Here is a 23,488-nt window from a genome sequence, read left to right as displayed (position 1 = left end):
TTAGCCCAACACAATCTAGCCCATAGGAGGACTGGCAGAGAGACTTGTATATAAGAACAAGGGGAAAGGTATCTGATGTCCCCAATGAATCTCAAGGAACACTTGGATTGTCTACCACTTACTGTCTTCCCATATACTGCCTAGGGACAATGGCATCTAGAGAAAACCCTTCCTCTGTATCTACCTGGGTATGAGCTTCTTGAAAGAAAGAAACGGAGAAGAGACACCCCAAACACACAGTCATAGTGAAAACACAACATTAATTTCTGAAAAGGGCAAATCACTGGGCTGTTGCCATCAGATCTTTGGGCAAGGGGGATATTTTATGTCTTAAATAAATGTGGTGGGCTAACACTGTCTGGAAGCCATGTGCCCACCAAAGCCACCCTACCACTCCCCTTTCCAACTGGACAGAGGGAAAAATACACTGAAAGTCTTGTGGGTAGAGATCAAAATAGGGAGAGATCATTCATTGATTACTGTCACAGGAAAAACAGATGCAGTTTGGGGAACCTGTTTTGTTTGATAATAAATGACATTAGAGTGAGATAATCAGAAACAGAACCAATCACCTTTCCCCCACCCCTCCCTTCTTCCCAGGTTCAACTTCTCTCCCAAATTCTCTACCTCTCCCTCAGTGGAGAAGGGGAGCTGGGACTGGGGGATTGGTCAGTTCATCACACTTGTCTTTGCTGCTCCTTCCTCCTCAGTGGGAGAACTCCTCACACTCCTCCCCTGCTTCAGTGTGGGGTGCCTCCCATTGGAGACAGTCGTTCATGAACTTCTCCAATATGAGTTCTTCCTACAGGCTGCAATTCTTCAAACTGTTCCAGCGTGGACCTCTTCAACTGGACCCAGTCCTTCAGGAACAGACCGCTCCAGCATGGGTTCTCCATGGCCTGCTGGTGGATCTCTACTCCACTGCAGACCTCTGTGGACTGCAGGGGACAGCCTGCCCCACCACAGTCTTCATCACACTCTGCAGGTAACTCTCTGCTCTGATGCCTGAAGCACTTCCTCCCCCAGACCTGGTGTCTGCAGAGTTACACCACTCATACATCCTCACTCTTCTCTCTGGGTTGCACAATCGCTTTTTTCCCCTTTTTAAATTTGTTATTCTAGAGTTGCTACCACCATCACTGATGGGCTCAGCCTTGGCCAGTGGCAGGTTTGTCTTGGAACTGGCTGGCAAGTACTGTGTGTGACATGGGGGATGGGGAAGCTCCTGGCAGCTTCTCACAGAAGCCACCCTAGCAGCCCCCCCCAAAAACCTTGCTGTTCAAACCCCAATAAAATAAAGCATAAAAATAGGTTGCTCAGTGTGGGAATAAAAACACCATTACAAACCCAAGACTTCATTTTGGTGAAATATATTTGTCTTTAGCATTGAAACATACCAGCAGGGATTAAATTCAGGTCATTAAATTACTTCTGTGCAAGTTTGTGAATTTCAACCTGACAACTGTCAGCAGTTTAAAAGTTATTTCATAACTCCTAATTTTAGTAAGCTTATCGCTGGAGATAGGAAGCACTACACAAACATGCCACCACATTTTTTGGACAGTAGACTAGACTGAAAAGAGACAGATGCTTTTATACAATTAAATTTCATTCAAGATGTGTCCAGTTGTTTATAGGCCTGGGATCCAGTGCTAAAGTTACTTTGCTCAGCAGTGTATCCCCTGAGTGTGAGATGCAGTTTTACATTGTGTTTGGCAGAAGTGTAAGCTATTCTGCAGCAGTACAGAGCACAAACGATTTCAAGAGCCCTTTGCTTCTAACACCAAATGTTCTTTTGCTTCAGAGCAGTCATTGCCCATGGAAAGCGTCACAATTATTGATGAAGGGACCCTGAAAAAATCTCAGTACTACACTGTCAGAGTCTTCCACATATGCTTGCTAAAGGTGCAACCCAGAACTAGTTTAGAATCTGAGATATTCAAATAAAGGTTGATCACTTGCTGGCCAGTGTAAGCACACATAGCACAGGGTGAAGTCATCGGAACTGCGTTAGGTCACCTGTTTGACAGCGTTCCTGACATCCCAGAATTTTTAAAATAGTGTTCTCAGATGGCCCTTGCCCACCGCAGCAACGTCACTCTTATCCCCTTCTCCCTTTGCCCCTCCTTCCTCTCCTCTTATCTTCTCTATTTCCTGTTCTCTCGCAGCGCCAGCAGCTGCTGGCAGCCCTTCCTCTCCATTTCCCTCCCTCCCTGTTCCTGAATCCAGCCCTCGTCCCAGCCCCCCTCTTGTGCTCTCTCTCACTTCTCTTCCAGGCATTCCAGCCAAACACTTCCTACTTTCCATTTCACTTGCATCGTGGAAGAAACCCAGAAGAGAGACTCCTCCTGCTTTATTTTGCAAGAAAATTCCATTTTCCATCCCAAGTGTGCTGCAGGGGTGAACTGAGGACATGTGGGGAGTACAGAGGGGCTGCAGACCGGACAATCTCGCTCCAGTTCCATTTTTGCTGGCGATTATGGCTTCTCCCGCCCCCGTCCCTCCCCGCGCCGCCTGGGCTGAGGGTCCTGCCTTGAATGTGGCATCACTTTGTGTGCCCGCTCCTCGCTAACAATTACTACACTTCTATTATGCCAGGAAAACACACCTTTCTGCATGGAAGCAAAGCCTCCCGCAGTGTCACCTCAAGTAGTTTGTTTCAAATATTAAGAGGTCCTGCCTCAAGCACCCAGCAACGGCTCCATTCCCCGGAGGCCAGTACTCCAGGGCCAGCATCCCAGCGCTCTCCCGCTGGCACATATGCTGAAACAGGCCTGGCTTGGCCCCGGTGCCCTCCGGGCCCGAGGGACGAGGCACAGGGACGAACCAGCCCCGAGGCGTCCCCAGGGGCTCAGCCCGCCCGCCTGCAGCGGGACGTGTCAGACAAGATCCCGCCTCAGCCGTGATGCGGGAGGCATCTTCCTCAGGTCTCTGGGGAAGGGCTGCAGTGTTTACAACGCTCTGGTTTGGCAGTGACGAATATTCAACAGAACACTGACAGCAGTATAGCAGAGGAAGAAAAAAAGAAAAAAAAAAAGAAAAAGAAAAATAGGAAGTTCAGGCAGTGGCAGTGACCTGGGTCATTTCCACAAAACACAAAGGAAATGGCCCGGAGCGCCTCCACGAGGCCCACGCAGCCTCCGGCTCCCACCGGGCGCCGTCTCCGGGCTGGGGGATCAGAGGGCTCCGACAGCCCTCACAGACAGAGCACAGCACCGGCTTCCCGGGCGCTTTTCTTGGGACACTCCGAAGCCCTCACAGGCAGAGCACAGCACCGGCTTCCCGGGCGCTTTTCTTGGGACACTCCGAGACACGCAAATGCCGCTGGGGCAGCTGCAGTCCAGAGCCTGCTGCCGCAGTGCTGGCAGGGACCGAGCAGGGACACACACCCACCTGGGCCCCAGCCCCCTGCCCACCACCCGGGCGCTGGGTACCGGCGCTGTGTACCGGCGCTTTTATCCACTTTTATGTGGTTCTAATGCCACCGAAGAGCCACAATGGCGTCTCTGTGACACAGAAGCAATTCAGCAGCCTAAATTTAACAGCTTGACCTGATGTCTAATCTGGTACTATTTAATAATATGAAGTATCTCCACACCTTTTAGGGCACTTGCTTGAGATCCATGCTTAGCGTTGCCAAATTTATTTTCTCTGCCCTGTCCTTTCATAGCTATTTGCAGTCCAGGTTACACATGCAACGTGTCCTCTGTTTGTTTGCCAAGCCAGTGCAGTGTAGGGTGGGTTGTCAGCTACACAGAATTTTTTTTTAAATCCGGACAATTTCATGCTTGTAGCAAGTGATTCCATACTTTTTTCCAAAGCTTTATACAAGATGCCTTGCATCACTGGACATGCTGATCTAGTTACTACTAGATGTTTTTCAGAATTTCCAATATTATACCAATAACAGTCATGTTTATATATTTAAAGAGTCTGCTGGTTTTCATAAAATGTTTCTCAATCATAAAAATGAGGTCTGGGCAAGGAGTTAGTACAAGAGAAGCAGCGCACAATAGATGAAAATAAGCTGTTCACATATTTCCACGTTTTATGGTTCTGATTTTTTTGGCATTCCTATGATTTTAATGTATAACAGACTCAGACACACAAAAAAAATTGGATCCATAACATTTTAAAAATTTGAGAATAATTGTAGATGGTCAAATGTTCCCATGTCCCAACAATTTTTTTAGCTCTTTCTCAGTTTGAAGACTCAGACTATTTGTTAGGAGGTCAGTTTATTACAGATTCAATGTATCCTACATGAAAGGGATTGCTAAGAACATCTGCAGCCCATGTCATACGTAGAAAATGGTGTGTTTGTCTCCACAGAAATTAATGAGGCTTTACAGCAAGGCTGAGATTTCCCATGTGATTTTGGATGAGACCTATGTCAGCTTTGACATGATATATGTGCTCTTACAGCTTACAAAATATTGCACTTAGCTGAGTCACTGACCTCATTTTAAGGGAATTGGCTGTTACACAGATGATCCACAGCCTTTTAACAACTGGTCCAAACAAACCAGAATGGGCTGTAAAGTAAATAAAATGCATTAAAATGAATTTTGTAATTTTGTTTTCACTTTACAGAATAACATGAAAAACACAAAAGAAAACAAATTGAGCTCCATTAAAATTTATTAAAGATTTTTTAAAATTGTATCAAATGTATACTCCTTTGATGTCTTAACAAACAAGATAAAAGGCCCAGTTTATATAATATAAAAGCTGAAGAATTATGTAACCATGCTTTTGAAACTGAAAATAGACATCCATTTTCAGAGTTGCAATTCTTAGTTCAGTCTGTCTGCAACTTCCAGTGAGCTGTGAAGTTCTCTATTAAAAAGAAAATGTTTTGACATTTCCCCTGAAACCAGTATATCCAATTCTAGGTTATGAATGTATAAGGATATAATTGATTCTACTAGTCTCTGAAGCTTTCCTCTATTGTATAGAATTTCTGGGTTGTTCCAAAAATCTAGAATTTGGTCAGTAACTGAATCTTATGATGTATAATTACTGTTTTTGTTTTGGCCAAGAAGAAAAGAGTGAAGATATTTCAAGTTGAGGAGAGCAAAACAGTTCCTTGGCAGCTCTTTCAAATTCCAAGAATATTACATAATTCCATAAATATTGATGCATTGTCTATGCCTGGAAAAGAAGCAAATACACAGTTTGAACTGTTGCCATAGAATTTCACTGACCATCACTTCAACTGCAGAAACAAAATTCTCCATCCTAACATAATGGCTCTACTCATGTCAGCCTAAGCTTCTCTCAGGAAAGAACACAAAAATTCTGAATCATTTTTTCAGCTACCCTGTTCTGGTGTCACTAGTCCCACATTAGCTTGTGTGGATTACAGGCAGCCACTTTTCACACTGAGCTAGCCAAGGCTATCAGAGACTTGGTCCAGTAGGTTCAAATAACTTGACTGCAGCTTACTTTAACCCCACTTTTTCCTGCAGGTACTGAGCAGCTGCAAAAGAGGTATATGAGCCACTGCACAAACCAAGAGGCCTTTGCATGAAAGCAGAGTGCAACAAAAATACCACAAAGGAAAACCGGCCTTATAAAAACAAGGACAGCACCATTAGCAATATTCACAGGCAGTGAACAGCCTAAATTCCCATTTAGCTAGCAAAGGAAGTCAGCATCTACTTTTGCTACTAAGTACCACCTAGCAGAACAACATTACAAAAAATACATGAATGGGACTCCAGAAAATACTGCACTATTGTTGAACAGCATCAATAAGAAGAATGATAATAAAAACTTAGCATGTGGTTCTAGTGCCCCAAGCCACTCATTTATGGGGCTATGCAGATGTTTATTAGCTCCAAATGTGACTTCTAAATTCCTTTTTGTGTTTGCATAAGAGCTCACAGAAATAGTCAGTTTTTCATACTACCATTATATTTAAAAGTGTGCATAGCTGCTGTATCAAGAAGGAAGAGAGAAGTTCATTTCCTGTTTCACTTTCTGGAGGATATTTAAATGTGTTTGCATTAGGTTCTGTTGAATTTCCTAATCAGAAAGGACTGGGTTGTAGAATGAAATGGCTGGAATGTAATTCTGCTTTGAATTGTTTGTTGGATAAATACAGAACAAGCAATTAGATTATTGGCATTACTTTGATAGCTGTCTTCTGATGATATTATAAATCCAAGAGCAACACTGGAGTTATTTGCACAGTCATCACTGTCACTGACTGGGCTGTTAAGTGCAGAGCTATTTTATCAAAATGCTTTTTGCTTTATGCCTGCATGTAGTACGTGGTACCAACAGCCCTGTCTTGAGAACAGACAATGAGCCAATCCTACCACTTACCAAAACACCTCGTTTTGGAGGAAGCTGCAGTGAAGTATAGGAGTGAGATTCTGCCTCCATTTGCTCCTCATGTGTCCTTCTCAAAGCTCCCTTCCTGCAAAGCCTCCACCCTGCCCCGTTTTTCCTGACTGCTACCACAATAGCCTTGCCCTTTATCACCAGAACATCTCTAGCTATCTGCTCAGTAAAAATAGTTGTTTCCTTAGTGCCGTTTCATTTTACATTACAAAAGGGGAAAACAAATGTCCTGTTTTCATAGGGGCAATGTGAATGTGGTACCATTACAAGGAAATCAGTCATATCATACCCTCCTATGTTGATTGCTTGCTAGTTGCAACAGGTTTCATACTAGCAAAGTTCTTTGTTCTTTTGTGAAAAGTTCTCATTTCCCTACTTATTCTATAAAATAGCTTTTAAGTTAAATTTATTTTAAAATGTATCAAACTTTAAAAATGGATCAAACCTTATTATGCATAATGCAATCTTTTCTATCCAGAGCTCTCACCACACTCCATTCTGCATAATAGCAAAAATCATCTTTTCTCATTCTATCATCTAGCTTCAATTCTCCTTTTTCAGATATTTACATTTCAAAAGTTCTCATTAGCTTTGTCTTCTTTTCTTTCTACTTCCATTCTTATCTCCCTTTCTCTTCCCTTGCACAAATTCAACCATCTCTGTACACAATCTATTCTGTACTTTCTGAGGTTACTGTTATTCTGCAGCTGCAGTTCCCTACTCTCCTTCATCTGCTTCCTTTCCCTTCTTCCATAATAGACTCGGCTCCTATCTCCTTTGTTGCCTGCTTATTCTGTCCAAAGCAGGCATATTCCATAAAAAAATACCAATAGAAAAGGAGATGTGTCTTTAGAGGATGAAATTCACTAGAATTGTTTTTAATGTCTGCATTACTTAATGATGAATTCTGCATTAGACACAGTCTGATTTCCATTGACTGCGAAGTCCAGCTTTCTGCCTCTGACAGAGTGGAGCACTCAAGTAAAGAGAGGATAATTCCACTCTGGATGTCCAATGTTCTAATGTTCCAGTAACATTTTCTCAGCTTTTCAGTAATTCCACTGTCAGTTTTCAAACATAGATGCCTGGCCCAGTAGCCTATGCAAGATGTTCAACTGGATCTTCCTCTAGACATTGGTTAAGACTAAACCATGATGTTTCCCTTTTTTCCCCTTCTTTTTCTACACAGTATCTTTCAGATATGGCCACATCAGGCTATCATTATCTCAAATCTTTCATACTGTCCACTCCTAGGAAATTATATCCTATCCTGTTTGTTCTAAATGAAGCCATAAAAAGCCTTTTCTTATCCTTGCTGTTTCCTCACTTCAGTATAGCTCCTCTTTGAGATACGTCTTTTACACAAAACATAAGTGGCAGGTTCAGGGCCTTGAAAGGAAGACAGCTTTTTTTGACACACCTGTGGTATTTAATTTATTTGGATGCCAGCCTAACTCACTCATCAAGTTCTCACATAATCAGCTGTGTATCTTCTCTGTTTTCTTGTTCTCAGCTGGCCTAAATAGCCAGGGGATATGAAGCAAAAGTCTGGTGAGTATCCATAAATAATCTCCTTAAGAACCCAATTTAAAATGGGAAGTTTTTTGTTTAAATACATTCACAATGGCTGGAAAGCTAGTATGCCCAAAAAAGTGCCTATCACAGGAATAATAACTATAAAAGGTGATTGATAATTTCCTCCTCCTTTTTCTCCATCTGTGGAAGAAATAAGGAAAAGAAAGAATCTTGCTTTCCAGGACCAAGCAGAAATTCCCATTATGGTGAACCATATACCAGTATGGTGAACCAGGCTCACAATTTGAGCCTGGATGTAAAGCCTAATGGCTTGGGAATTGGACCTTTTAAGAAAAAAAGGAAAAGTGGTTTTGGGTCTTCCTTGACTGGGAAGGCAACTCAACACCAGGTATCTGCCCTCCTAGAAGCAGTACAGTCTAAATGCCTTCTACCCAGCACAGGTACACCATCTACCTGGGCAAAATTACTTGTGTGCAGAGACATCTAAATTGCCTCTGGCTGAATTAATTCTGTGAGTGGAAGCACAGCTTAACAAGATAATTAGCTCTTCTCAAAACTGGCCAAGAAGCAGAGTTTAATTACTTAAGATAAGTGTAACAGTATTAGAGCTGGCTGGCACCAAAAGTATTTCTGGCACAATACAGTGCCAGGAACACCACACAGAGAGCTTGTATGAGGTTTTTTGTTGTTGTTGATACCTATTCCCATTTTGATGCTACAGCACCAGCTCTTCTCCCTACTATATATATTCACAAATATTTCATCATTCCTGCCCTGCTAAACCTGCAGACAGCTTTCTGCTGGATGTGATATCACTCTCTACTGCCTTTACTGCTGGAGAATCAGAAATAGGCCTTCTATTTTTCATGCTTCAGATATTAACATTTAATTTTGTACTAGAAAATGTTGACCTCTGTTTCTGTAAATTTAAAGCTTCAGGACAAGATCTCGGTCAGCTTTTTAAACTGTGTGATACCAGAGAGAGGAGTACTATGAGCTCTGCCTGGTTTTCCAGGCTATGAATGGAATCTGCATTTTTGCAATTTTAAAAGCTTGCACTATGTGCCCAACAGGAAGGGCTCCATCTCAGAGCATCCCGGATGACACATTTACAGATGTAATTGACAATGTCCATCCCCATGCTTCTTCCATACTTGTCTGTAACTCTCCAAAATGAGGTGAAAGTTGATATCAGAAATCATCAGATATCAGAAACTGGCAAAGCTGGACTTTTGCTAAGATCTTTCTTTGCTTCCAGCATATGGACCATAAAAGATGCCAGGGTTTTTTTGTTTGGTTTGGTTTTGTGGGGCTTTCTTGAGGCACTTAGTTCTATGCATACTCTTAATGAAGAAATTATTAGATTTTGGAAGGGCATTTTTCCCTGTAATAACAATCAGAACCAACTTCTCACAACAGGCTCACAATACTGGATGTTTTTCTGAAGGAAGCAAGAACAGCACCTGCCCCTACACAGAAGAGAATCAGTGTGACATGCTATCACTCAAAACCCCTAAACACTATGTGCTACCTAAAAAATACTATCTCCAGCAGGGTCTTATTTTCCTTAAAATTTATTCATGAACTTTGATTTCATAAGACATGCTGCAGTGTTTGCCTTACGTCACTGTTTAACTGTATAATAGATTCTTTTTAATGCATTTAAATTTTCTTGCTGGACTATTTATTGAATAAGAATACATGTATGAATAGTTAATTACAGATGGGAATAACCATATTTTAAAGTATTTTTCCAGATTCATACATGGAGATTTTAACTAGAGCTTTAATCAAAAGTTGTTTCCAAACTAGCTCCAGTCAGTGGGCACGTGACTGTAAAATAAAACAGTGTAAAGTTTCAACAGTGACATCTGTCTTAGATGTTACTGAGTGCCCAATAAAATCAAGCCAGATAACAGTTCACCTATTTGAATAAGCAGTGGATGAAAACACAGTTCAAGAAAACACTTTCAAAGCAAAGTGGTAGAGATTTTTGGGGAGGTTTGTCTTTTCTGTTCTCTGAGATTATTATTCAGCCCACACAACCAGCAGAGAAAGTTGGGAAACAGAGAGCAACTTAGAGTGACATCCCAACATGTGCAAGACATTTTGTTCATCATGCTCTAGAGGAAAAATTCAAGACAAACAGGGAGCCAGCTATGGATGGTCTCAAGAACTTGAAAAGGAATGTGTTAAAGGTAGCACAGCCCTGGAAAACACATCTGTAAGGGTTAATATACACACATCTGTACTACAGGTCCAGCATGTGCACATCATAGTCACATTCAACCACTTATGCTGGAGAGGAGTAAGTACAGCATGTTGTGAAAACAAAAGCTTTCTTCTCATTTCAATTGGCCAGCACACCAAGTTGGATGTCAATCTGTATTTTTTTCTCAGGCAATTTGCAGGAGAGGACACTACAGAGATTTGCAGCCAAGCAGCACACTAACAAATACTTTGCCATTATTTCACCAGTTCTTGCAGACATTGAGTACCCCAAGGTATGAAATGTTCTTTGCCATTACAACAGCAATGAGTAAAAAGGAATGGACTGTTTCTATAGATGTAACACAATGTAGCCCACATGTCAGCTGTGCTTATTTCCATTTAAATTCTAATTATTTAAGTCATATTGCAGATCAGATGTGAATCTGAGTACCTAGTGTACTAAAAGGTTATTAAAATATAAAATTGTGACAAATGCAGCATGTGCTGTAAGAAAAACACCCAGTATTTTAAGAGTTAAGGTTAAAGAGCTCATGCCACAGTTATTCCCCATATCTGTTTTTGATTGTTGCAAAAGATGCACTTTACAGCCGCTCTCCTAAAATCGATATTGCTGACCTTTTAGACTATGAACTCTGACTAATCAAAGAAGCAGCCTGGTACTTTAATTTTTTTTTTTATATTTGAACTGCTTTATGTGGTTGCTGTCCATAATTTGTGAAGTCACAAATCTTCTACAATTCTGCTAAAGTTCTATAGAAAATGTTAGCATAATTATAATTTCAACGTGTGCTATCTGCTGCACTGTTAGCAGCTTCTCTATAGGACTGAAGGAAACTTGAAACATTTGTGCTAGTACTGATCACAGATTCCAGAGTAAAAATAACTACCTCAGTCTGGAGACCATTTAACAAACTACATTTTCCAACAAAAATAACAGCGTCTCCATTTGTTAGGTTTTAACACCCATCCTAGGAATCCTATACAAAATAAACATGAAGTCAGGTGACCTATGAACAAAGTAAAATTTGTGGGACAGAGATTCCAAAGTATACAGTGTGACTTGAAAATATTCTTTTATTTCTCAAATGCAGTTTTGCATTTGAGATGCTAAATTTAACTTTTATTTCTCAAATGCAGTTAAATTCAGCTTCTCAGCAGAATCCCAGTAAAGTTCAGAGCTGACGAGCAGCTAACTTTAATACAGGGCAGCTGCAGTCCCTGTGCCAATTAACAGCCTCAGTCACTTCCATGAAACCCCACTGGCTCCTGATTTATGTGCCTGTACTGTAAAGCCTCTAAACCAATTCCCAAAGCCAAAATAAAGCAAGGTCTGTGCAGCAAACTGAAATCTTCCTGGAGTCACAGAGCAATGCCATATTTCAGTTGAAGATTTCAGGATACCTATGTTAATAACAGCACACTGAGGAGCTGGTAATGGGAATGTGCTTGTGCATATGCTGCTGTCATTAGATCACCCATTTGTTTGTATACAGATCCCAGACTTCCAAGCTTAGGCTAATTTTAGCTGGACTCAGATGATCCTGCCAGACTTGCTATCCCTCGCTTTGCTAATTATTGCTCAGCACTCTGCTCCAGCTGACTTACCTTTTTCACTGTCTCTGAATTGCTGCCAGGGAGGAAGCAGTGAACGGTGCTTGGGGAGACCTCCTTGTATCTTCCTTGCTGTGTTTTAGCCAGTTTGTTGGGTGCAATCCCATTAACAACTGCCGAAAGGATGCTGCTGGTCATGAGAGGAGTCAGGGTCTGGCAGAACAGACAGAGGGCCACCACTAAGGCCAGCAGGAAGGGACGAGGGCGACAAAGCCTGCGGCATCTGGGGACTTGCCCACACACCATGGCCTCTTCGCCCACCTCACTCTGCCCTTTGCCACATTGCAGTTGCAGTCCAAGCAGCCGCGTCTTGCCAGGGTAAAAAACGTCAGAGACACACTTTACCCAAAACTAGCATGAATTTTCCCATTTCTGCTGCTGAGTGTTTTCCTGATGCCAGGCAAGAAGTCACAAGTTCCAGAGGAGCAGAAGTTTGGGGAACACCTTCCCATGGAGTTACTGGAACAACCTGTGGAAAAACAGCAAGTGAGCAGCAGCAAACAGCAGCACACCATGGGGCATCCTGCAGGGAGCCATGGAGAGCTCTTGCACTCCATGCTCTCAGGAAAACATACCTGCCAGCAGACAGGTGAGGAGCAGAAATCTTCACCCCCTTTGCAAAAGGAACTACTTACTCAGCCAGACAATAGTATTCAAGAAAGCAAGAGGTTAAAGCTTAACATGTCCTGTCCACAGCTGAAAAAAGTAAGAGAGTGTACCAACTTTGTGAACAATCGTTTGCTGTTTTTTCTCTCTTGCATTCTCAATTCCCACTTTGTTTTTACAGTTTCCTTCATTCCAGTCCTTTTAAATTTCCTTCTTCCTGTTAGAAGGCACAGCTTTCTCTCTAAAAGTGATAATTTATCTGAAAACTGACAGACTATGAAGATTTTAATGTGCATTTGTTTTGTCCAGACTGCAAGTTCAAAGTTAGGTTTACTTACTCGGTTCTTACCCTGTTTGAAGTTTTCCGTTCTCCTCTAATGGGCTGCTGATTAAAACCACTTGGAACAACCCTGGCTCATGATCCCAGCTCGTCTCACACACTCAGGAGGCAGGCACATGCACATAACACACACCATCTGAAGCCAGTTGGACCACAGACTTCATATAAATAAGGGCTGGACTGTTTAGAGGGTGGAGCTAAACTGGCTCAGCTCGGAGCAGGCTCAGGATTTGGAGGCACAGCCTGAAGTCTGGATGGGGAACGGGAGGTGTCCTTGCTCACGCTGCATGCCTCGAAGCCACCATCACTGCAATTTTTAGAAAACTGCTGTTACAGTGATTAGCCTAATTGAAACACTATTAAACACATTAATACCTTTCAGGGAGAAGCACCTGCAGTATTTTAATCCAGATTAACAAAAAATGTTGTAAACTAAGAAGATTTACTTGGACATAAGCATTGCTGACAAAACAGTTGTCAGTAATTTTCCATAATAGATATAATATCTCATAGCAGAATATAAATAAAACTTCTTGCTGATGTAAAAGAGGGAGAGAAAGGAGGGTAGACAAAAATACTCTGATGAAAGCACTTAGTATCTAAGCCAGAGAAGGTCTTAGTTACTACTTCCCCCTACTGACACAGGACAGGGACGAGACAGATGGGAACAGTTCACAAACTGTTGTATTTATAGACCAGAACTTCTAATATAATCAAGTTCTTTTAGGTAAAAATATCTGTTTATAAGTAATCTATTTTATCTTCCCATACTTCATTAATGATTTTTGAAAAGACAGTTCTTCCTACGCTGCCTCACATATAAGAAGTGAATGTTGTTACAATAACTCTGAGCCAATCTACACAGTTTGGCAGCTGCAGCAGCACTACCACATTACAGGCCTATAAACAGCAAGGAAGGGTAGACTACATATTTTTTTAAGCACTGATTTTTATTCAGCTTTAAAATTCCTTCCCCCCCCTCCCCCCAAACAAAACCTATCAGTTTGCAGACAAAGAAAAATGCCATCAAAGTGATCTGCCATCATGCAGGACCTCAGTGGTCACACACACTGCATTTTAGTTTTATGTCTGGGATTGTAGTTGCCCAAATTAGACTCCTGGGTTATCCTGAGCAAGAAGAGACTACTCCAGTTGCCTGTACCCTGCTGTGATAGATGCTTATAAGCCACAGAAGAGCTCCCATCCTTGCTCTCTGGAGACATGCTCTTGTGCTCCCTCCTTCCCAGCATACCAGTTCACATCCTCAGCTGCTCCACTCAGCCTGTGCTGCACAACCTCTAGCAAGCCAACGAATCTAGCTAGAGGACATCAGAAAACCATGGTATTCCCTGCAGCTGTCTGTGGGGCAGGTCTCTTCCATCCAGTGGAGAGGGATACTCAGGGAGCTGGTACACTCAAAAGAGGATTGCAGAGACACCACTGCCAGCCTACCTGGGAGCCACAGTGACACCATCAACAAAGAGCAGACTTGCTTTATTGTTGTAAGGTATTGTCCTGCAGATTTTGGCATGCCCTGATTTCTGGGCCCACAACCACCAGCTGCGTGGGTGGCATTTGCATGGTTGTCAACTTCTCTCAGATTCCATGTTAGTCATAGCTTTATGGGCCATTCCTAGAAGACTTGATTTAGATCATTTTATACATATTTGGCTTAATGATTGCTTCCTAATGTGGAGCTCATACCTGTTTGGAGAATCCCACACTAGAATAAAGTAATCTCTGTCCCCACCCCCTGCTCCCTCAGTTACCTGCAGCACAGCAAGTGACTCTGCTCTCCCTTCAGCCCAACACCCTGTTCCTCTTTCAGGCATTTAAGTGGAGTCTTTATCCTTGCATTTTGCCCAATGTCTCCGAGTCAATTTTTCATCCTTCCTGCAACCCCAAAACCATTCATGGGTCCCAAGACTTCAGGACAAGCAGCAAACAGATGAAGGAGTTATCAGCAGAGAGCAGGTGGATCACTCTGCCTCCTGTATATTTCTGGGAATCAGCCTTTTATCCATTTGCTTTCCCTAGGTGTTCTGAGGAGTGAGCTGGATTTTTCTTTATAATTTGTGCTTTCTTTTCATGACAATAGCATGTAATGCTCATTTTTTAGGATGTAAATCCTTTTCTCAGTCACAGTTTGAGTACAATGAACACCATTCCTGTTATCTTTTGAATCAGGATCCCATTACATTTCTGGGCTTCCATGTCTGCTGACTTACCTGGCCCCATTCTGACACTTCAGAAATTAAGTCAGGAGTATTGCATAAGGGGACTAATTCCCCTGGCATTAACTAGTCATTTAAGAAAAGGATATAAGTGGATAAAGCGTCAGGCCTCCTGGGTCTCAAATTCACAAGAAAGATTCTTCAGTATATAATATTCAAATAACTGTTGGTAAGATCAGAACTATCCAGCTAAGTATTTATATTCATAAGTATATGTGTGTATATGTGTGTATTTCAGGATTTCTAGAAGAAAAGCATAATCTCTTTCTGAAATACAAAACAATGTTAGTATTGACTTCCTGTTTGAGATCCCTGACCTGTTCCTTCCAGTGGCTGCTCCCATTGCATGGATTAAGGGCTCTCTAGTCTGTTTACCTTTTCCTATTTCTGCCTCTCACTCAGGACTTCTTGCCTGGCTGCTCCCTACAGCAGACAACTACTGTCCTGCTCAGCACGAGGCAAGGTTGTGCCAAAAGCAGCAAGCCATGACTGTCAAAAGTGATCTCCAGTGCTTGCAGACAGAATCCCAGTTCCATCTGCATCATCTGGAACAGTTTCAAGCTACCCTGACACAGAAAAGGTGAGAGGAAAGTTGCAAGACTTGCTAAAAATTCCCAGGGACTGGGATTTGAGAGGACTTAGCCAAGGTGCCATGCAGGCATGTAATGTTCACTATTCATCATCTCACTGGGGTTTTAAGCAACTCGGCTCATACGCACACAGCTTCCATTTTACGTGAGTCTCCACGTTTGTTCAGTGGTGAAAGCTACTGACCACTGAAAAATTATTTCCATGATCCAAACAGTAACCTGGAAACATAATTGCCAGGAGCAAGGAGAAAATATGAGGCACAGGAAGTTAACAGGAGTTTAAGGTCAGCTGAATACATATGTCCTATGCATGCTTAACTTCACTCAGAGATCTAAGTCTAGGTGTAAGTGCTTGTAAAATGAAGTCTTGATATAAGAAAACCATTTGGCATCAATAATTTCACCATAGAGAGGCTGCAAAGAGAAAATACATTTTAAAAAAGCCTTTTCACAACTGCTCTTTTTCTGGAGAAAGTTTCAAATTTCAAAGCATAACATCCTAGCAACCATTTCTGTGATAAATGAGATCACATGAAAAATAAGTGCAAACTGATAATTTCTAAATTAACTGATACTCAAGAGCTTGTAATCTATCTGTCATCTTCACAGAGCAAAACTACATGCAATTTTCATTGTTTATGCTCAACTCTTTAATTTCTTTTTTACTCTCTAGTATGCTAAAAATTGTGCCAAGGGCCATAAATTCTCACTAACTTCAAAAATTAGTTAAAAGCTTCAGGAAGAATTGGCCTCTATGGCACTGTAAGTATTCAAGCAAAGCATCTTGTGAAACTGTGTTAGAGAAAACCATCTTAGCTCCACCCTCCCCAATTTTTTACATCTCCTTAAATTCATTCCAGACTGCAATTAGATTTGTAGTGTCTTTAATCCTGTGTGTGGTCCCATTATAAGCAGTGAACGGGGAAGAACAGAACAAAATGAAGAAACTGGAAAAATACATTACTGTTCTGCAGATTTGAAGACTTGATCCCACTGAAGTTAAAATCAATCCCAGCTTAGTAAAGGCCCAGATTCTCCCTCCTAGTCCCATTCAGCCCTGTAAATGTTAGTGATAGGGTGATTTTACTCTGCTCCAGAGAACAAAGATTCATGTCTTAAGCGTACTTAAGCTCAGCTCTCTAATTTTGGTTCACAGTGAAAGGAGGCAAGCAGAGAATCACAGAATATGCTGTGTTGGAAGGGACCTATAAGAATCATGGAATCCAACTCCTGGCCCTGCACAGAACCATCCCCAAAAGTCACACCATGTGCCCAAGAGCATTGTCCAAGTGCTTCTCAAATTCTGTCAGGCTGGTGCTGTGACCACTGCCCTGGGGAGCCTGTTCCAGAGCCCAAATACCCCCTGGGTGAAGAAGCTTTATTTAATATCCAACCTAAACCTCCCTGACACAACTTGAGGCCACTACCTCAAGTCCTCTCACTGATCACCACAGAGAAGAGATCAGTGTCTGCCCTTCCTCTTCCCTCACGAGGAAGTTGTAGACTGTGATGAGATCTCATCTCCGTCTCCTCCAGCCTGAACAGACCAAATTCCCTCAGCTGCTCCTCATATGGCTTTCCCTCAAGGCCTTCACCTTCCTTGTGCTCCTCCTTTGGGCACTCTCCCATAGCTTTGTATCTTTCTTATATTTTGGTACACAAAACTGCCCCCAGCACTGGAGGTGAGGCTGTCCCAGCTCAGTGCAGAGCAGGACAATCCCCTCCCTTGCCCAGTTGGTGATGCTGATGCACCCCAAGACAGGGTCGGCCCTCCTGGCTGCCAGGACACTGCTGACTAAAATTCAACTTGTCAGCAACTAGAACCCCCAGATCCCTTTCTGTGGTGCTGCTTTCCAGTATCTCATTCCCCAGTCTGTCCGTACATCTAGGGGTGCCCCATCCCAAGTGCAGAACATGTCACTTTTCCTTACCTCTGCTCCTGCTCTTTCTCTTCCTCTCTCCCTACCTGGTGGTGCTGCTCATTAGATCTTTCAGGAGAAAGTGCACAGCTGGGCTGTTTTCTGCCCTGTGAGGGAATTGAATTGACAGCTGGGGAGTTCCAGTGGGCCCTCATGGTGGTACAGGTTAAGCAGCAGGCGAACGTTATTGAAAGACGATGAAAAAAGAGGAAAGGAACAGGATCTTTTAGGCAGTGGCAAAGCTCAATACTCAGCTTATCAAACCTACCAGCTTCCCTAAAGTTTAGGTAGAACGATTGGAGTTATTTGTTCAGAGGCACCTCTGTGTCTCAGGCATAGTCTTCCCTACGTGTTTTGGCAGAAGGTTTACAGTGAAACAGAGATATCTTTATTTATAAATGTTAATTATACAGCAAGTTGCTTGACAAGAGGATACAGGAAAGCATTTGAAGACCAAAGTCTTATTAATATACTGGTTCCTGCTTAAACAGCAAATTTGAATGCCATGAGGAAGAAATCAATCAGCAAATTCTCTGCTTCTCCCTGTCTACAGTTATTTGCTGACAATCTCCTTGAAGCAGTTATTCAGAGATAAGAGATTTATGGATTTTGTAGCCAGTTTGATTGCTCAGACTCACTGGTTACTGCTGAGAAATGGATAAAAATCAGTGGTAATCAAAAAGTGCCCAGATTGGCTGCAAGAACCCAGAACAAAGTGAAATGCCTTATGACCTCTGACAGCATCTGTGTTCCTTTTCACTTTAATTATTTTATTTTGTGATGCGCCACATAATTTCTCTGGCATCTTGTTGGTCCCCCTCTTCTTCACACTTCAGGTTAAAAAATTTGAACTTGCATTCTCGGGTCTTCCTACTAACCTTTTCTAATCTCTGTATCTCTGTTGTCTCTCAAGACCATTCTCTTATTTTAACACAGTGAATAATCTCTTTGCATAGGTGATCTCGATTCTTCTTATTGTCTTTTGGTAACATTTTCTGAGTTTATCATATGATGAAGGCATTTGCTCAAATACTCTACTTTCTCATGCACTTCTGTTGCAAGCAGAGCTCTTCACTGCTTTGCACCTGCAGAAGAGCACTGTAGTGCAAAGTAGAGCTTTAAGTGCACAATAGTATTTTTCTTGCAGTCTTTTCTAGCTGCATATATTCAGATGATGATGTTATCAAAACGACCAGTGGGAGTGGAAAGAATGAGAATACCAGTGTCATTGACTCTGTCCTAGCCACTCCCTGCTGGCTCAAATGACATCTGCAATGAGGGTGTCCCAATTCCTCACCAACTGTTGCATGTATGGGAACACCTGCCCCACACCAGGCCTGGGCCCTCCTCCCTTGGCACCAGCTCAGAAGAGCTCCCATAAGAAGGAGGTGGGGAGAGGGAGATCAAGAGGTAAGGGTACCAGTTTGGGGGCTACTGCCAAGGGGAAAGATCAATCCCTCAGCCAGAGCTCCAGAGTAAGAGCAGGATGTATCCTAAATAGTGGCCTTGCAGTGGGAATGTATGATGCTTGCAAGCCAGCCATGGAGTTGTTTGAACAAGAGCAACAAATATGAAGGAAAGAATAATTTGGTAAGGGCATTTTGCATGGGGAAGAGAAGCATTTACAAGTGTTTTTAATTGTGATATTTAACATTCTGCATTTTGTTTGTTTTTGAAGTTAATTGTTCTAGATTCAGTAAACCCCAAATGTAGAATTGAAATGTCATAGTCCTCCACGTCCTGTCACAAGATCTTTCCTCTTCTTCTGTGTAAACTAAGTAATTTCATTGCCATGTTCCCTTTTCACTTTAGCCTGGCCTTTCCAAGACTAGTGGTGTGCTTACTTTTTTTTCTCCTGTTTTACACCATAAGTGGACTCAATTCAGTCCAAATGTGAAAAAAGCCAAAGGTCACCCAGGAATTCATGACACACACCCCACAAAGAGCTGTTTTTTATATAGTTGCTTCTCAGAAGCAGTGTCAGTTTCAAATAAACTCACTTTAGGAAGATGCAATAGAAAAATACAATTAGACTCCTCATTCCATAAACACTCATCTTCCAGTTCACCCCCTAGACTGTGTTTGAATCTGTCTCCTTATCTTTGGCTGCTTTTCTTCCTTTTCACTCATATATGATAAGGAACATCCTCTCTTTCTTTGGCAAAGGGGTTGCTTTGCAGAGACCACTCAGACTTTTGCTTGACTATCCCAGTATCTTCTGGGTTTAGAGATCCTCTGATGCTCCTTTGCAGCATGGAAACAAATGAAAGTCTCCTATAGACAAATTTTGTCACTTCTATTGTGTCCATTACACCAGGATGTAATGCTCTCAGGTACCTACACCTGTTTGTGCTGTCCTGTAGATGATTTAGTCTGTGCTGGTGCAGATGGGGAGCCTGCCACCAGCAGGCTTGACAGACAAGCTCTGTAGTTTTGCACCAATTTTTCCAGGTGCCAATCATTTCAGACATTCTGCTCATTACATTTTTGTTCATCCCAGTACAGTAAGCATCCATGCCAACATAAAAGTTAAACCACATCATGGCCTCCACTGAGTTCAGAGGATATGTGGATGTTTTAGGCACAAGGTAACAAGAATTTGATTTTTTCCTATCAAAAGGCTTTGTACCAATGGATATTTGTTTACCAGAGCTCTTCCATTAGCAAGGAGAGTTAAGACAACCACATTTCACAGAAATGTTGACTAAATGCTCAACTGTGCCTCTCAAACCACCCATAGGTTTAACTAACCCCATCAAGGCCAGACATTATTATATATGCCAGAGTATATAACAGTTTATAACAGTGTGTTGCATTCTCTTGGTGCTGCCAGAATACACAATGAACCAGCTCAGAAATGTGTCACCAGGGGCACTCCACATATTGTGCATGTATAGGAGAAATTACTGTACAAGTGAAGATGCAAGACATGCTATTTTGTTGTTCTTATGGATAGGCAGGAAAAGATAACAGTACACTTCCTAACTTGTCTATCTGATTATAACACTACAGCTTCTCTCACAAGTCCAGCTGCCTCAGCATGATTGCTGCAGAGCAAGATAACAGCAACCACTGTGGCACAGGAGTTACCTTAGAAATACCTTTAAGTACATTACATCTTTTAAGCACTGACTTTTGACAACCTACTCAACATGTATTTCTGAAAGTAAAGCTGGAAATTAGATTTAATCATTTTTACATCTTACAAAGCCAGGTGGCCTGAATAAATTGAGTGAGGGAGGCCACACAGAACATCTGCACTGCAGCTGGCACGAGCCTGATGAGTTCTTTGTGTCCTGCCCCATGCAGAGTCACTACACTGCCTCTCAGTTCTGGCCCCATGGGCTGCACAGCTTGCTCAAAACATGCCTGATGGGCTTGAAAGCTGAAAGTGAGGAGGGATGTCATGTGCAACTGCTGTGGTACAGCTGGGAGAAAGCTGAACATCACACTGCCAGTGGGCGATCTTGACCACTTTGATCAAACAGGTCATGTATAAAACTAGCATTCCAGGCAAAGGTCTGTTGAAAAACCAAGGTTTAAGGAAGATATTTCTCAGGTCTGAGAGATCTAAAATGTTTTGCTGTCATTTTTCAATATGTCACACAATCTGAATTGTCTAGAGGGGCTGAAAAGCAAATAAAAGCATTTTTGTTCTTTGTCTCATTACTGGTTTGTTGGAGCCTGTTTCTTTTGTGGATTGTTTTGTTATATTTTTTAATTACGGAGTTAGGTTCTAGGACTAGAAGTAGATGTACTTAGGATTTGATTTTGAAAAAAATTAAAACATCAGCAAAATATAACCAAATCTGAATTGCTCCTCTGAAATACAGTATGAAGTAGCTAAATAGCCCCCAATACACTTTTTAAGTTAATCACTATTTCTATATAACTATGCTTCGATGAAATTTTAAAACTAAAGCATAATAAAGAGACTCTTTGCTTTGGAAAATAATGTACAACCAGGTAACCAGGTAGTGCCAACCCTGAAAATTAATAAAATGTATATAAGGCTGATAATTAATTCACTTTATAAGAGTCTTTGGAGAGAGAATTACAGACAATATTTGGGATTGATTTAAAATCACACTATCATTTTCTAAATAGGAAAATCAGGTTACAATTTTATGATGTGCTGGTGTAATTAGGAACAATATGTTATGATGTCTCTTTCCTTCGTGAGTTTAAATATGACTGCTTAAGATTCAAGCAATAGGGAAGCAGAAAACTTAGAATCTTTTGTATTATAAGGCCTGCCAGCCTCCAGAGAGAGACATTTCCAGTACATTCCTTTTACTCTCTTAACAGAAGTCTTTAAGTAAACAGCTGTGTGTGAGTGTTTGGAAAGCACTTTCAAAGTGAAAAGTACTTCAGCACTGGAAAATCTTGAACATTTATGCACATAATAAAAACATCTTAAAGTTGGATTTTCATATCTTTTCTTTTTTTGAGAATTGTCTTTCATTTCCTTGTCCTGGGCTAAAACTTCACTGAGATGTTTTCCCAGTATGTATTTTAGATTGTATTTATGTCTTACAAGGGCAACAAACAATGCGAAAGAAGAGATGGGCAGAACTGTTCTGATGTGACACTCTCAAAGGTAATCATTATTTCTGAAATCATCACTTCTGTGTGCAAAAGCATGTAAACTGTAAGCTTTTGTCTAAGAAAATTTCTGCTCTGGTTTAAAATGATTAATACATAATTTAGATTTTTTTTAGGGCAATATTGAAGTAACTCCTGCCTTAAGTTCTGCTTATTCTTCAGTTCCTTAGCCATTCCAATAGTAGTAAGCTACCAGCAAGATCCCTGGGATGTATGGGATGCCTTCCTAAATTAAAATAAGGGGTTTGTCAACACTACTGTTTTGTTTTCCAGGTCTGACTAAGGAACACATTTTTTATGGCCAGTTCATTCAACTATTGGCAAATCCTTCAATCTACAGAATCTGCTTTCTTTAAAAGCCTGAGATTAATCTAGCCCCAAATAAAGTGACACAGAGATTAAACACACCTTTAAATAATTTAGATCAAGAAGAGCATATCCAACTGAATTCATCACAGCAGATGATATTCTAGCTTGTCATCTTTTCATGCAAGCTACATAACTGAACATTTATTAGAACAATTTTTAAATATGATGAGCACTTACTTTTACACATCAACCCCTAATAACAATGTAATTTTAATCTTATTGAAATAAAAGATAACAGAGCTGTAAACAAAATTTCTTTTATTATCACAGGGTAAACGATCTTTCTATATCTAACAAAGAAGGGTTCCCTAATTCCATAGCACTTCCCTGACTGACCCCTTCCAGCACTTAACTACACTCACACGTGAAAAGTTTATCTAAACATCTATCCCACATGTCCTTTTCTGAAAACAATGCATAAAACTTGATTTGAAATTAAAAGGCTAAAATTCTGAAGGCAGAAAAAGCATAAAATTGTCTTCACATTGCTCCCTATTTCACTAATCCTCATGATTGCAAATACAGTATAACTATTATTTACTCTTTGAGGAAAAAAGCCTTATACCTGTTGTTATTACATTGCAAGGATTCTATTGTCATTATATTGCAAAGGTTCCATATTGCAAGAGTTTTGTACCTCCTTGATGTTTCTCGTAGGCAGCTCCTCTCTGCACTGACTCTTCCTTCTTCTCACAGCAGCCAACTGACTCCACTTCTCCCTCAACCAACCAACCCACTCTTTTATAACACTCTTCTCATTGGCTACAGCTGTGCCCTGTTAAAGTCAGGCCTGTTCCCAATCTCTAATAATTGGCTCAGCTGCAACTCCTCAAGGGGTAAGATTACTTTCTATGCTACCTTTATTTTCTTACATTGTATCCCCCTATATATACACCACCTTAAATAAGAAAACCAAGTTAACTGTCAACTACCTAACTAAATCTGTTAAGCAACATGGATTCCTCAAAAATTTTATATTTTTAAAGAAAGATATAAAAATTGTAGCTGAACAACTGCATCTAATTGTTCTCTTTAACTTGAATAAAACTTTTTTTATTGGCAGTAGCCAGTTTCATAGATGTGAGCAGACACCTT

The 23,488-nt window shown here is 41.3% G+C and overlaps 1 protein-coding gene across 4 annotated transcripts in view; it reads right to left on the bottom strand.

The window, feature by feature from the left end:
• CPED1 (cadherin like and PC-esterase domain containing 1) overlaps window positions 1-23,079 on the bottom strand; it is a 158,377-nt gene extending 135,298 nt beyond the window's left edge. For 2 of the 4 annotated variants that reach the window (XM_058804614.1, XM_058804617.1), the window contains exons 1-2: window positions 12,686-12,833; window positions 11,725-12,199 (exon numbers count right to left, since the gene is read on the bottom strand). In XM_058804614.1, coding sequence (XP_058660597.1) covers window positions 11,725-11,976 — 252 coding nt within the window. In that variant the 5' untranslated portion in view covers window positions 11,977-12,199; window positions 12,686-12,833. Of the gene's footprint in view, window positions 1-11,724; window positions 12,200-12,674; window positions 12,834-17,431; window positions 17,527-23,030 lie in introns of those variants that run through there. The other 2 variants (XM_058804615.1, XM_058804616.1) reach the window with 2 other exon arrangements.
• Between the last annotated feature and the right edge of the window lie 409 nt (window positions 23,080-23,488).

The sequence above is a fragment of the Ammospiza caudacuta genome, chromosome 5 (assembly GCF_027887145.1).
Source record: "Ammospiza caudacuta isolate bAmmCau1 chromosome 5, bAmmCau1.pri, whole genome shotgun sequence".
Classification (NCBI taxonomy): domain Eukaryota; kingdom Metazoa; phylum Chordata; class Aves; order Passeriformes; family Passerellidae; genus Ammospiza; species Ammospiza caudacuta.
The sequence above is the reverse complement of the archived record's forward strand: the minus strand, read 5'-3'. Positions and strand labels throughout refer to the sequence as shown.